The 13,434-nt window shown below is 51.6% G+C and overlaps 1 protein-coding gene across 1 annotated transcript; it reads left to right on the top strand.

Moving 5' to 3' along the window:
* The first annotated feature begins 1,374 nt into the window (after positions 1–1,374).
* LOC107294806 (twisted gastrulation protein homolog 1-like) lies at positions 1,375–5,881 on the top strand. The gene is made up of 4 exons (XM_015824067.1): positions 1,375–1,498; positions 3,340–3,433; positions 4,002–4,217; positions 5,418–5,881. Exons 1-4 carry the CDS (start codon positions 1,385–1,387, stop codon positions 5,639–5,641), a joined length of 648 nt encoding a protein of 215 aa, XP_015679553.1. The 5' UTR covers positions 1,375–1,384; the 3' UTR covers positions 5,642–5,881.
* Positions 5,882–13,434: the final 7,553 nt, after the last annotated feature.

Genomic DNA, 13,434 nt, shown 5'->3' with positions numbered 1-13,434 from the left:
CCCCATTTTACAGACAATAAAGCATGCTTTTCCAACCCTAGCCACTTTAAAGATGTGCAGACTTCAATTCCCAGAATTCCCCAGCCAGCAGGCATCCCATGCTGGCTGAGGGATTCTGGGAATTGAAGTCCACCCGTCTTAAAGCAGGCCAAATTAGGAAACATACCATAGAGAGGAATGTCCTCCGATTAGCAAAAGGATGAATTTTAAATCCTGCATCTCTGTGCCCTTAAGAGAGGGGAAGAGTTGGCAGGCACGGCTTGACCGCCGAGCATGTAATGCTCAGATAGTCCTCGGCTTACAACCCTTCATTTAGTGACCGTTCAAGGTTACAAGGCCACTGAAAAAAGGGACTTATGCCCATTTTTCACACTCACGACCGTCGCAGCATCCCCGAGGTCATGTGATTAAAATGCAGATGCTGAGCAAACGGATTCATATTTACGACGGTCGCAGGGTCCCGGGGTCACGTGATCCCCTTTTGCGACCTTCTGACCAGCAAAGTCAACGGGTGGGAAGCCGGATTCGGTTTACAACCAGGTTACTAACTTAACAACTGTGGCAAAACAACTGCAGCTGCCAAAAAAGCCAACACAGTGCTAGGCTGCATTAACAGAGGGATAGAATCAAGATCACGTGAAGTGTTAATACCACTTTACAAGGCCTTGGTAAGGCCACACTTGGAATACTATATCCAGTTTTGGTCACCACGATGTAAAAAGATGTTGAGACTCTAGAAAGAGTGCAGAGAAGAGCAACAAAGATGATTAGGGGACTGGAGGCTAAAACATATAAGGAACGGTTGCTGGAATTGGGTATGTCTAGTCTAATGAAGAGAAGGACGAGGAGGGACATGATAGCAGTCTTCCAGTATCTCAGGGGCTGCCCCAAAGAAGAGGGAGTCAAGCTATTTCCCAAGGCGCCTGAAGGCAGGACAAGAAGCAACGGATGGAAACTAACCAAAGAGAGAAGCAACCTAGAACTAAGGAGAAACTTCCTGACAGTTAGAACAATTAACCAGTGGAACCACCTGCCTCCAGAAGCGGTGAATGCGCCAACACTGGAAGTTTTTAAGAAGAGACTGGACAGCCATTTGTCCGAAATGGTGTAGGGTTTCCTGCCTGAGCAGGGGGTTGGACTAGATGACCTCCAAGGTCCCTTCCAACTTTTATTATTATTATTATTATTATTATTATTATTATTATTATTATTACCAGGTTACTAACTTAACAATTGTGGCAAAAAAGATCGTAAAATGGGTCTAAGCTCATTCAACCAAGTTGTCTCCCTGAGCAACAGAAATTTGAGCTGAACTGTGGTTCAAGTCAGGGACTTCCTGTACTCTTAATATATATTGATCCTCTTCCAGGTACAGCTGGCAGCCATGGGCTGGTGGCCAGTTCTGCTTTTCGTGGCAGCCGCGTGGGCTGTGGGTGCCCAGGCTAAGGGGTGCAATAAAGCCCTTTGTGCTAGCGATGTCAGCAAGTGTTTGCTGCAGGTAAGGGGCTGCGAAGAGCCGTGATCTGGGTACAAACGTTCAGGGGGTTGGACTAGAACAGGGGTCCCCAACCTATGGGCCGCGGCCCACATGTACGCACACTCGCCCTCACTTGCGCTAGCGCCCGCGGACCCATTTGCACACGTGAGCAGGCTAGCAAACAGGGCCACTAGCGCGCCTGCCGGTTGCACAGCCCATTTGTGTGCGCGCTCGGGGCTAGCAGCAGTGGCTAGCGCCTGCGCGCCTGCGTGAACGGGGACCGCTAGCACCGTGCGGGGTTTGCAGCCCGATTGCGCATGCGTGTGGGGCTAGCGGCGCCGGCTAGCATCTGCACGCCTACGCAAATGGGGCCACTAGTGCTGTGTGGGTGTGCGCGGCCTTGTTCCTGCACAAATTTCCCAGCTGCTTCCTTTCCCTCCGGGCCGCCGGCATGAAAACGTTGGCGACCGCTGGACCAAAAGACGCCTAAGGTCCTTTCCAGCTCTCTTATTCTATTTTTCCCAAAGAAACAACAAAGAATGTTTGGGAAACAAAGGAGTCATCATTATCGTTCCTTCGTAAATTTGCTATCTCTAGGCATCCAAAGCCCCTAGACCAGTGATGGCGAACCTTTTAGAGACCGAGTGCCCAAACCGCAACCCAAAACCCACTTATTTATCACAAAGTGCCAGGGCTGCACCAGCATTTTGGTGCCGTCGGGGCAAAGCAGGGAGGCACCTCTGAGTGCCGCCTCTGGCACGCAAAAACCGGGGGCGCAAAAACGGGCCACCATGCTGCAAGGCGCAAAAACGGCTGCCACTGCGCCGCGGGATGCAGATACAAGGCGCTGCACCCTGCAAGAACGGGGCAGGGCTAGTGAGTATCCCGCAGGCACTAGCCCTGCCCCATTTGCAGCACGTGCATGCTCGTAGCCCCGTGCGCGCATGCACGCATGTAAAATGCTTCCCCTTCCCTTTTCTTCCAGTCCGCCAATCGACAATGGTTGGTGACCTCCGCTCTACCACCTCTACTCAAGCTTGCTAGTCAGCCGCTTCGCCTCCATTGTGGTGGGCGGGGCTCCTGCTCCGGGCGGCGGTGGCGGCCTGATGGACTTGTTGCTGGCGGCGGTGGCACGCGTGCCAACAGAGAGGGCTCTGAGTGCCGCCTCTGGCACGCGTGCCATAGGTTCGCCACCACTGCCCTAGACGCAAAGAGGAGGTAGTGACCGTTCAAAGTTAAAACGGCATGGGGAAAAAAAAATGACTCGTGACCGTTTTTCCACACTTAACGACCGTTGCATCCTTATGGTCACCTGATCAAAATTGGGACACGGTGATCAACACCTGCGGCGCTCACCCACATGCGCAAACGGGCCACTGGCGCCTGCGTGCACGGGCAAACAGGCCGCTAGCCCCCGTGTGATGCTGGTGGTGGTGCTAGCGCACCTGCGCATGGGCAAAGAGGGTTGCTAGCACCCACGTTGCGGCGCTACTGGGGGGGCTTGCCAGGTATTCCCACAGCCTAGTGGCCAAGAGGCCATGGCCCGGTACTGGGCTGCAGACCATAGGTTGGGGACCCCTGGTGTAGGGTTTCCTGCTTGAGCAGGGGGTCGGGCTAGAACAGAAGTCCCCAACCTTTTGGGCACCAGGGACCGGTTCCATGGAGAGAGGTTTTTCCACGGACCGGAAACTGCGTGGTTTTGTGTGCTGCCCACATCCCGCAGATGGGGCTTTGCTTGTTTGTGTGGACCGGTTGCTGTCATGCCGCGGCCCGGTACTGGTCCACAGACTGGAGGTTGGGGGCCTCTGTTCTAGAAGACTTCCAAGATCCCTTCCAACTCTGTTATTCTATTCTCTCGGCAGGAAATGTGCCAGTGCAAATCCAACCGTACTCGGTGCTGTCGGGAATGTGCATTCTGCCTGGCTAAGCTGTGGGAACCGTGCTGCGATTGTGTAGGTGAGATTATTTGCCCGCTGGGTCGAAAGGGCCAAGACTTACACGAGGTGGGGTGCAGGAATTGGGGGGAGGGGGTCTTCCTACCCTCTTTTCTGAAATGTCCAGCCTTCTTTGCGATGGGTCTGGGTTTCCCAGCATCCTCCATTGGGGAAAAAAATCTACGTAAATCTTCGACTTACGGCCACTACAGAGCCCCGAATTTCCGTCGCTAAGCGGACTCAGCGATGAAGTGGTGTTTTGGCCCGGTTTTACGACCTTTCTCGCCAGTCGCTAAGCAAATCGCTGCAGTTGTCAAGTTAGGAGCACGGTTGTGAAGTGAGCCTGGATTCCCCCTTGATTTTGCTTGTCGCAAAAGGGAAACACGTGAGCCCGGGACATTTTAACCGTCGTAAGTACGAGTCAGTTGCCAAGTGTCTGAATTTTGATCACGTGGTTCACGGGGGATGTTGCACTTAACACTTAACCAGTCTTGTTTAACAACGGAAGTTGTGGTGGTAAGTCAAGCACCCCCTGTAATTACAGTGGCCCTTGTTCCTTGTGGTCTCCTTGTTGTTGTCCCCATCTCAAGGTCTGTGTGATGAACGTGTCTCGTCCGCTCCCCACCCTGCCCAGCGAAGCTCCATGCATGACTTGGTGTCTCCGGTACCGTCCCTTTTCCGGGCGCTTCTGGCTCTCTCCAACAATCACCCTGCTCTAGGTTGGAGCATCAAAACTCTGCCATTAGACGAGGAACTGCGGCAAAACCACGTGGATACTGAACATCTTCTGCTGGGACCACATACAGGTATGCCCGGAGTGGGAGGGCTGTACGGAATAACAGAGTTGGAAGGACCTTGGCAGGGGTCCCCAACCTGTGGGCCGTGGCCCATTACCGGGCCATGGCCTCTTGGCCACCGTGCTGCTGCATGCACTCACCCCCCACATTCACACTAGCGCCGCTGCGAGTGTCCCTCGACGTGAGCGCAGCCCAGCCCCAAGCATCCCTCCGGCACTAGCGCCGCACCAAGCATCCCAACGCTAGCACCGCCCCATTTGCGGCACTCGCCCAGTTTGCACGTGTGCATGCATTCGCTCACGGCCCATTTTTGCACGCGCATGCACTCGCACGCGGCCCATTGGTGCGTGCGCACGCCCGCATAACAGTGCCTGTCTCCTTTTCCAGGCCACCAAACCAAAACCTTCTAGTTCAGGGGTCTTCAAACTCGGCCCTTTTTTGACTCATGGACTTCAACTCCCAGAATTCCTCAGCCAGCATGCCTGGCTGAGGAATTCTGGGAGTTGAAGTCCATGAGTTTGAAGTCCATGAGTTTGAAGGCCTCTGTTCTTGTTCAATCCCCAGCTCAGGCAGGAGACCCTATACCATTTCAGACCAATGGTTGTCCAATCTCTTCTTTAAAATCTCCAATGATGGAGCACCCATAATTTCTGGAGGCAAGTAGTTCCACTGGTTAATTGTTCTCTCTGTCAGGAAATTTCTCCTCAGTTCCAGGTCGCTTCTCTCCTTGATTAGTTTCCATCCGTTGCTTCTTGTCCTGCCTTTAGGTGCTTTGGAGAACAGGTTGACCCCTTTCCTCTTCTTTGGGGCAGCCCCTCAAATACTGGAAGATGCTATCATGTCAGCCCTGCTCCTTGTCTTCTTAAACTAGACATCTCCAATTAATGCTTCATATGTTTTAGCCTCCAGCCCCCTGATCATTTTTGGTGCGCTTCTCTGCAGTCTTTCTAGTCTCAGTATCTTTTTTATTTATATCGTGGGGACCAAAATTAAGAAGAAATCTCCTGAGAACAATTAACCAGCAGAACGGCTTGCCTCCCGAAGTTGTGGGTGCTCCATCACTGGAGGTTTTTAAGAAGAGACTGAACAACCATTTGTGTAAAATGGTATAAGGTCTCCTGCTTGAGTAGGGGGTTGGACTAGAAGACCTCCAAGGTCCCTTCCAACGCCTGTGTTCCTGTTACCGACTTTTCTCCTTCTCGTTGGCAGACCTGGCACCCCCAGACGCTGACAGGAGCCCCAATGCGACGATGCCAGCTTGCCAGTCCATTTACTTCAACGACTGCCTGTCCATGAGCCGCTGCCGCGCAGCCTGCCAGTCGGTGGGCGCCTGGCGCTACCGCTGGTTTCACAGCGCCTGTTGCCAGTGCTTGGGGCCGGACTGCCAGGGCTACGGAGGTGCCCACGCCAATTGCTCCAACTGTCAGGATTGAGCGGAGGGGCTTTCTTCTTCCTTGGCGCGCCCAGCGTTGCGTCGCCTGCACTTTTCTACACAGCTCCTTGCGAACCGCATGCAACTTTTATCGCTTTCTCTTCCAAGCCCAAATATTTTTCAGCAGCGAGAACGAGTTTATGGACTCTTAAGGGGCGTGGGGGACCCCAGCCCAGTTTTTCCCTCTGCAGTTGGGGGGTGTCCATCTGTCCTGGGACCTCACCTTGGACATTTTTCCTTCTTTTCTTCCCCGCCGCCACCTCCCGGTTTAGCTGAAATCAGCTGACATCAGCCCTGTGCACGAATACTCAAATCCCCCCTTTTAATGATATCTTTTGTAGCCTTTTGTAGTAATAAAAAGAATGTGGGAAAAGAGCCTTGCCTGAAAGTATTAGAGGCACAAAATTGGCATCTTGACTTTTTTTGACTTCCTCACATAGAGCTCGAAGCTAATGGAGGAACAGGAGACAATGAGTGAAAGCTCCTAGGTGTACGTGTTGTATGGATGTGTTTGCCGATAAATTGTTTCCTCTGGGTTCATTCTAACAGTGGCTTTAGAAACACTGACCTCTAGATCAGGGGTCTCCAAACCTGGCAACTTTAAGACCGGTGGACTACAGTTCCCAGAATTCCTCAGCCAGTCATGCTGGCTAGGGAATTCTGGGAGTTCCTCAGCGTGGCTGGTTGAGGACTTCTGGGAGTTGAAGTCCACCAGTCTTCCAGTTCCTCAGCGTGGCTAGCTGAGGAATTCTGGGAGTTGAAGTCCACCAGTCTTCAAGTTCCTCAGCGTGGCTGGCTGAGGAATTCTGGGAGTTGAAGTCCACCAGTCTTCCTCAGCGTGGCTGGCTGAGGAATTCTGGGAGTTGAAGTCCACCAGTCTTCAAGTTCCTCGGTGTTGTTGGCTGAGGAATTCTGGGAGTTGAAGTCCACCAGTCTTCCAGTTCCTCAGCGTGGCTGGCTGAGGAATTCTGGGAGTTGAAGTCCACCAGACGTCAACTCCCAGAATTCCCCAGCCAGCCTGCCCATTATGGTCCTAGGTCAAGATGGTCGGAAAACAGATCATCCATGTGACTGACCTGATTTTGCATCCTTTTTGCAATGGTCATTAAGCGAATGCCACAGTCGTTAAGCAAGTATTGTTCACTATGGAGCGTTTGGCCCCAAGCCAGAAGTAAGATACCTGTGTTTGTCAAAAATGTCATAAAACACAGCAAAATGATTACGGCACACCACAAAGAGCTGTAAATGCAGGATGATTGCCAAATGCAGTGTGTGGTCCTCGATGGAACCGCATCTACATGGAGGGAAGTGTGTGGAGGGGTGCCCCAGGGCTCTGTTCTAGGCCCAGTGCTCTTCAACATCTTCATCAACGATTTGGACGAGGGGATAGATGGGGAACTCATCAAATTTGCAGACGACACCAAGCTGGCAGGAATAGCCAACACTCCAGAAGACAGGCTGAGGATACAGGAGGATCTGGATAGACTTGAACACTGGGCGCTATCTAACAAAATGAACTTCAAGGGTGAAAAAAGTAAGGTTCTACATTTAGGTAAGAAAAACCAAATGCACAAGTACAGCATAGGTGGTACCTTGCTCAATAGTAGTAATTGTGAGAGGGATCTCGGAGTCCTAGTGGACAATCAACTAAATATGAGCCAGCCGTGTGCTGCAGCTGCCAAAAAGGCCAACACAGTGCTAGGCTGCATTAACAGAGGGATAGAATCAAGATCACGTGAAGTATTAATACCACTTTACAAGGCCTTGGTAATGCCACACTTGGAATACTGCATCCAGTTTTGGTCACCACGATGTAAAAAAGATGTTGAGACTCTAGAAAGAGTGCAGAGAAGAGTAGCAAAGATGATCAGGGGACTGGAGGCTGAAACATACAAGGAACATGCTGGAATTAGGTATGTCCAGTCTAATGAGGAGAAGGACCAGGGGTGACATGACAGCAGTGTTCCAGTATCTCAGGGGCTGCCCCAAAGAAGAGGGAGTCAAGCTATTCTCCAAAGCGCCTGAAGTCAGAACAAGAAGCAACGGATGGACACTAATCAAGGAGAGAAGCAACCTAGAACTAAGGAAAAATTTTCTGACAGTCAGAACAATTAACCAGTGGAACTACCTGCCTCCAGAAGCGGTGAATGCTCCAACACTGGAAGTTTTTAAGAAGAGACTGGACGGCCATTTGTCTGAAATGGTATAGGGTTTCCTGCCTGAGCAGGGGGTTGGACTAGATGACCTCCATTATTATTATTATTATTATTATTATTATTATTATTATTATTATTATTATTATTATTATTATTATTATTATTATTATTATATGCCCAACATGCGCTCACATAACCAGAGGGACAGCCATTGGAACCGTCGCTAAGCGACAGGTCATGAGGACTACCTCCTTTGAATGAGCCTTTTGAACGAGTATAAAATCCCTTCATAAACCTCATTCGGAAAAAGGTGCAAACCAAATCATTGTTAAATGACAAGATATACAAGTCTATCTGCCGTTGAAATTGGTCAGCCATGGTTTATGGCTTCTTTCCCTCCTCCTGTTTTAGACTACCTCAGGGGTAGGCAACCTGGGCTCTTTTATGACTCGTGGACTTCAATTCCCAGAATTCCTGAGCCAGCATGGCTCAGCTTGGAAACCTCCCTTTCCCCTCAGCATGGCTGGCTCAGGAATTCTGGGAGTTGAAGTCCACCAGTCATAAAAGAGCCAAGGTTGCTTACCTGTTCTAGGGAGCATCTCCCATAACTCAACCCTGGCTGAGAAATTCTGGGAGTTGAAGTCCACAAGTCGTCAAATGACCAAGATTGGAGAACCCTTGTTCTAGGGCAGGCAGTGGTAGGCAACCTTGGCTCTTTTATGACTTGTGGACTTCAACTCCCAGAATTCCTGAGCCAGCATAGCTCAGCTTGGAAACCTCTCCCTTTCCCCTCAGCATGGCTGGCTCAGGAATTCTGGGAGTTGAAGTCCACGAGTCATAAAAGAGCCAAGGTTGCCTAGCCCTGGATAAGTGAGTTTTCTTGGTTAAGATTTTTTTCGAACGTGGTTTGCCGTTGCTTCCTTCCTAGGACTGAGAGCAATTGACTGGCCCAAGATCACCCCGTTGGCCTTGTGCCACTGATGTGACTCTAACTCGGGACTCCCAGTTTTTAGCCTGATCATATTTACCACTTTTACTGGGAGAGTGCATCTGGAACCAACAATCGGGGTTTGCCTAGTAAACTATGGCTTAGACTTAGGAAGGGTGAGAATTTGCACCCAGGAGGAGGAGAACTCTGGCTTTCTCCGTTGTTAAAAGTTGGCCTCGATGAAGCAAGAGAATAGAGAAACACGACCGCGCAGTCCCGGAGTTCGCCTCTCCAAATCCGTCGCTCGGAGCCTCGCTTAACCCAGGGGCCTAGTGCACGCCCGAAGCGGAGGGGACGGCCACGTTCTGACGACCCGCGAAACCCTCGAGTTCCCCAACCCCGCGATCCCGGGAAGCCAGGAAGGGATTAGGGAAGGCGGCAGGCCACAAGGCCGCTTTCCTTCCCCCCCCCCCCCACGCCTTGAACGTTCTGGAACGCGTGAAGCCACAATGAGCGCCTCTGAGCCTCTGAGCACGTGCAGAGCGCGGAACCGTCCGGAGCCTCCCCTGCCCGGCGCTCGGGGCTCCTCCAGCCAATGGCAGGCAGGCAGGCCAGCCTCTCCCGCGCCCCGGCAGCCAGCGCCCCCCTCACCAGGCGGAGAGAGCCGGAGCGCGGCCGAGCGGGTGAGTGAGTGGCCGGGGACGGCCAGCGGCTCGGCTCCGCTCCGCTCCTCTCCCGGCTTCCCTCTTTCCCCTGCTCGGTTCCTAACAACGCCGGGGCAGAGACGCCTGGCCCGGCCGCCCTTTGTTCCCCGGCGCTTCCTCTGCCCCAGACGGGTCTCCCCATGCGGGGAGAGGGTGAGTGGGCGGGCTGGGCAGGCGCCTGGCGGCGTTGCGAGCAGGGAAGGGAAAGGGAAGGTTTGAGAAAGTGGGCGAGCCCGGAGGCCGTGGAGCATGGGCCCTGGGGCTCAGAGCGGGGTGGTGGGGGGTGCTCGTGGTGGACAAAGAGGCGGCAGGGGAGGAAGAGGAAGGGCAAGGCCGCGCGGGCGGGTGGAGAGGCAGAGGCAGAGTTCAGTCTCCCCCCCCCGCCCGCCTCGCCGCTTCTCTTTTCGGGGCGGGGAGGAAGCAGTTTGGGGAAGGGGCTGCCGGTGGTCCCAAGTAGGGGAGCGGCGTGGCAGAGGAGGGTTTGCCCCGCAGACACGCGTGGTTCATAATAATAATGATAATGATAAAGATAAAGTTGGAAGGGACCTTGGAGGTCGTCTAGTCCAACCCCCTGCTTAGGCAGGAAACCCTACACCAGTGTTTCTCAACCTTGACAATTTTAAGGCACGTGGACTTCAACTCCCAGAATTCCACAGCCAGCATGGCTCAGCTTGGAAACCTCTCCCTTTCCCCTCAGCATGGCTGGCTCAGGAATTCTGGGAGTTGAAGTCCACAAGTCATAAAAGAGCCAAGGTTGCCTACCCCTGCCCTAGACCATTTCGGACAAATGGCTGCAACAGGTTCCCCTCTCCTTGGGACGGGAGCTGCTTCGAGTGACTTGTTTTGGGATTGCAGTGCTGATCCTCACCGAGGACTAGTTCCTTAAAGCGTCAAGTCCTCAGCAAAAGCCCATGCTGGTTTGTTTTAGCAGCATGCAGGGTGGAGGAGGATCCCCATCCTAAGAGATGGCATGGAGGGAAGGAGAAAGGAAGGGATGGGTAGAAGCCACCTCTGGATTTGGGGGGGGGGTTGTGAGTGAGCCAGAGGGCAGCTCTGCCCCACCATAGAGAGGGCGCAGGGTGGGCTGGCATGGAAGCTGGGAGGGTGAAGCAAGAGATGGATGCAGCTGTTTAGGGGTGCCCTTAATAAAGGGGGGGGAGCAGTTGAGAAGCAATTTTGGGATGCGCAGCCCAGCGTGCACAGCCGCTTTCTGGCTGTGCCACTTTTCTCGAAGTTGCGTTCCCTCCTCTTTTGAAAGAGCCTCGTACAATAATAATAATAATAGTAAAGTTGGAAAGGACCTTGGAGGTCATCTAGTCCAACCCCTGGCTCAGGCAGGAAACCCTATACCATTTCAGACAAATGGCCGTCCAGTCTCTTCTTCAAAACTTCCAGTGTTGGAGCATTCACCGCTTCTGGAGGCAGGTTGTTCCACTGGTTAATTAACTGGTTAATCTTACACTTGCTTCTCAAGAGATCCGGTGCAGCACCTTGCGGTAAGGTAGTAGCATCTTTTCCCTTGCCAAGTGAGTAGCTACAACCTGCCACTGCTGACGGATGCTAACCCGTTAGGGAAAAGCGCCGGCTTTACACAGCGAGTACTGTCTGCTGGCCTCCCGTTGTGTTTGTCTTCCCAGCTCCCCTGGGAAGCAGCTGCTGCACAACTATTATCCCCATTTCACAGAAAGCGCTTTATGGCAGCCGGGGTGGGGTGGGGGTGGGGTGGGGGGGTGGAGAGCAGGGGAGGCTAGAAAGAGTGGCATTGGCACCAAGAGGCAGACAAAGGTCTGTGGGTTAAACCGTGACGTTTCCATCGAACCAGAAATCTCGGTTTATTTGACTCCGCTTTTCTAAACTTTCCCCATGAAAAACGCAGAAGCCGGCTTTTGCATCCTTTGACGTTTCCATCGAACTAGCAATCTCGGTTTATTTGACTCCGCTTTTCTAAACTTTCCCCATGAAAAACGCAGAAGCCGGCTTTTGCATCCTTTGGGAGGCGTATTTCAGTTTTAAGTTAGGCTTTCTATTTTTTTAAAGAGGAGTTTAAGGAAGGTGAACTGGAGAAGCAAAAGATGGAGGAGAAAGAAAAAGAAAAAAAAAGCCAGAGGCAACTTAGAAAAACCCTGGTGGAAAAGAAAACATTAGGACCCCCCCCCCCATCCCTTAAAGGGCCAGTTTCCCTTGGCGTGAGAAACTCCGCCTTCTGTTTCCCGGCGTGCCTTGCAGGGAATAGGAAAGAGAAGGAAGGAAGGAAACTCCTGAGGTGGGAGGGGAAAAAAAAGTAAGTACAGTGTCCAGAATTCAGTGAAGGGGTTTTAAGACAGGGGCGAGAGGCGGGAAGGGAAGGCCGCTGAAGAAGTCTTGGAGTAGGGGGACCCACAAAGAAAGGGGTAGTGAGGACGTTTGGGGGACACGAGGCTGGAAAAAGGAGAGGTTTTTGGTGGTGTTTACATCTGTCATCATTCCAAAGATAGGATCAGGATAGTTCCCATACACATACACACACTTTAAAAAAAGGCTTTGCTCCTCCTGAAGTGCATTTACTGAGCAAGACCCATTATTCCATTAGTGGCAGGATTTACTAAGAGGCGGTGGACTCTGGCTTTGGGGCGGGGGGGGAGGCTGCGATGGAGCAGTTTCCCGTGAATTTTTGACTTCGGGCACCTCATTTTCTCCCGTCGTTTTTTAAACCGGCCTTAATTGCCCCGTTATTTCCATATTATCTGTTTACTAATTTGAAGCCATCTGTTTTCCATGGCTGTTAAAGTGCAAATTGGCTCTTCAGTCTGATTAGCACAATGGGCTTGGCGGCTGCATTTTGTTTCGATTTATTACCTCTCCGGGTTTTAAGTTCCCGGGTTATATAAATTATTGTGCTTTGAAACACCCTCGGTTCCTCCAAATAGACTTTCCGGATTAAAAAAAAAAGGCTTCCACAAATGTCGGTGGATGCGCAAAGCATACCAATAGGTAGGCTTTAGCAAACCTGTGAAGAGTCAGCTGGAACGCAACGCTTTCCCATCCTTTTGTATAACAGACCTGTGTACTAAGCCATAGTTTGGTTAACCAAGGTTCAGTAAGCCAAATTAGAAGCTGTGGTTTATAAACTACTGTATACCGAATGTTTCACACTTCGCGTGAAGCCAAAACCACTCACATTTTAGCTCGGGGCAATGAGAAATCTCAGCAATTAACGTTAAAATGGGTGGTGCGCAGAAATGCTTTTTGGGTCCAGAAACCTAATAGGATAATGATGATATGTTCTAGTTAATAAGCGGATGTTTAACCGCAGTTTCCCAGTTCACCTGAACAGGGAGATTCTTGGCCAAGTAAAACACGCTATTTGGCAAATCCACATGAAAGAAGGGAAGGACTAGGAAGAGCGGTTGCAAATGTCTTTTTACAGAAAGAGGTTCTGTTATCTTTCTGACACAGAAACCAAAATAAGTAGGAAATGCAGAGTCTGGAGAAGAGGCTGTGTTAATGCAGAGAAGTAAGCAATTTGTGATGCTGAGGCGCTGGTCCGGGGTCTGGATGGGGCCACCTTGGACAATAAGAGAGATTCATGTGACAAGGTGCTTGTCTGTATCTCCTTCCCTCATGGTCCAGCCCATAGAAGTCGGGGTCTAGCTACACTGTCCTCTTTCTGACCAGCGATAGTTTTCTATGTGTAGAGAGTCTATTTTTTAGAGGAGAGCACTCAGATACGCGAGCCGTAACTTGTGGACTGAAATTGTAGTGCCCAGGCGCTGGGTAGTGACCAGAGAGAAAAATGGATTTGAGGTATTAAAAGATCTCCAAAAACCGTGCTCGCCTTTTCTCTGGATTCTCTGCTTTAATCCTTGCCTCGTTTATTTACTGCTTACGTTGCGGCCTCTTTTTACGTCTTCTCCTACAATTTATGCATTCTGGGTCTCTTTCCCTTTTCTCTTCCCCTCTGCTCCAGCTCTTCTGAAAAGCCGCCGCTGATTCCCAAAGAGAGAAAGCTTCCCGGCCCGCCGCAGCC

Source organism: Protobothrops mucrosquamatus, unplaced genomic scaffold (assembly GCF_001527695.2).
Source record: "Protobothrops mucrosquamatus isolate PMUCROS unplaced genomic scaffold, P.Mucros_1.0 scaffold2100, whole genome shotgun sequence".
In the NCBI taxonomy this organism is placed as follows: domain Eukaryota; kingdom Metazoa; phylum Chordata; class Lepidosauria; order Squamata; family Viperidae; genus Protobothrops; species Protobothrops mucrosquamatus.
This window is presented reverse-complemented; position numbering and strand designations above follow the sequence as displayed.

Coding starts and splice junctions, on each gene's coding strand:
- LOC107294806 (XM_015824067.1), top strand. CDS start 1,385: ATGGGCTGGTGGCCAGTTCTGCTTTTCGTGGCAGCCGCGTGGGCTGTG. Junction 1,499..3,339: donor TCAGCAAGTGTTTGCTGCAG/GTAAGGGGCTGC, acceptor TTCTCTCGGCAG/GAAATGTGCCAGTGCAAATC. Junction 4,218..5,417: donor TCTGCTGGGACCACATACAG/GTATGCCCGGAG, acceptor TCTCGTTGGCAG/ACCTGGCACCCCCAGACGCT.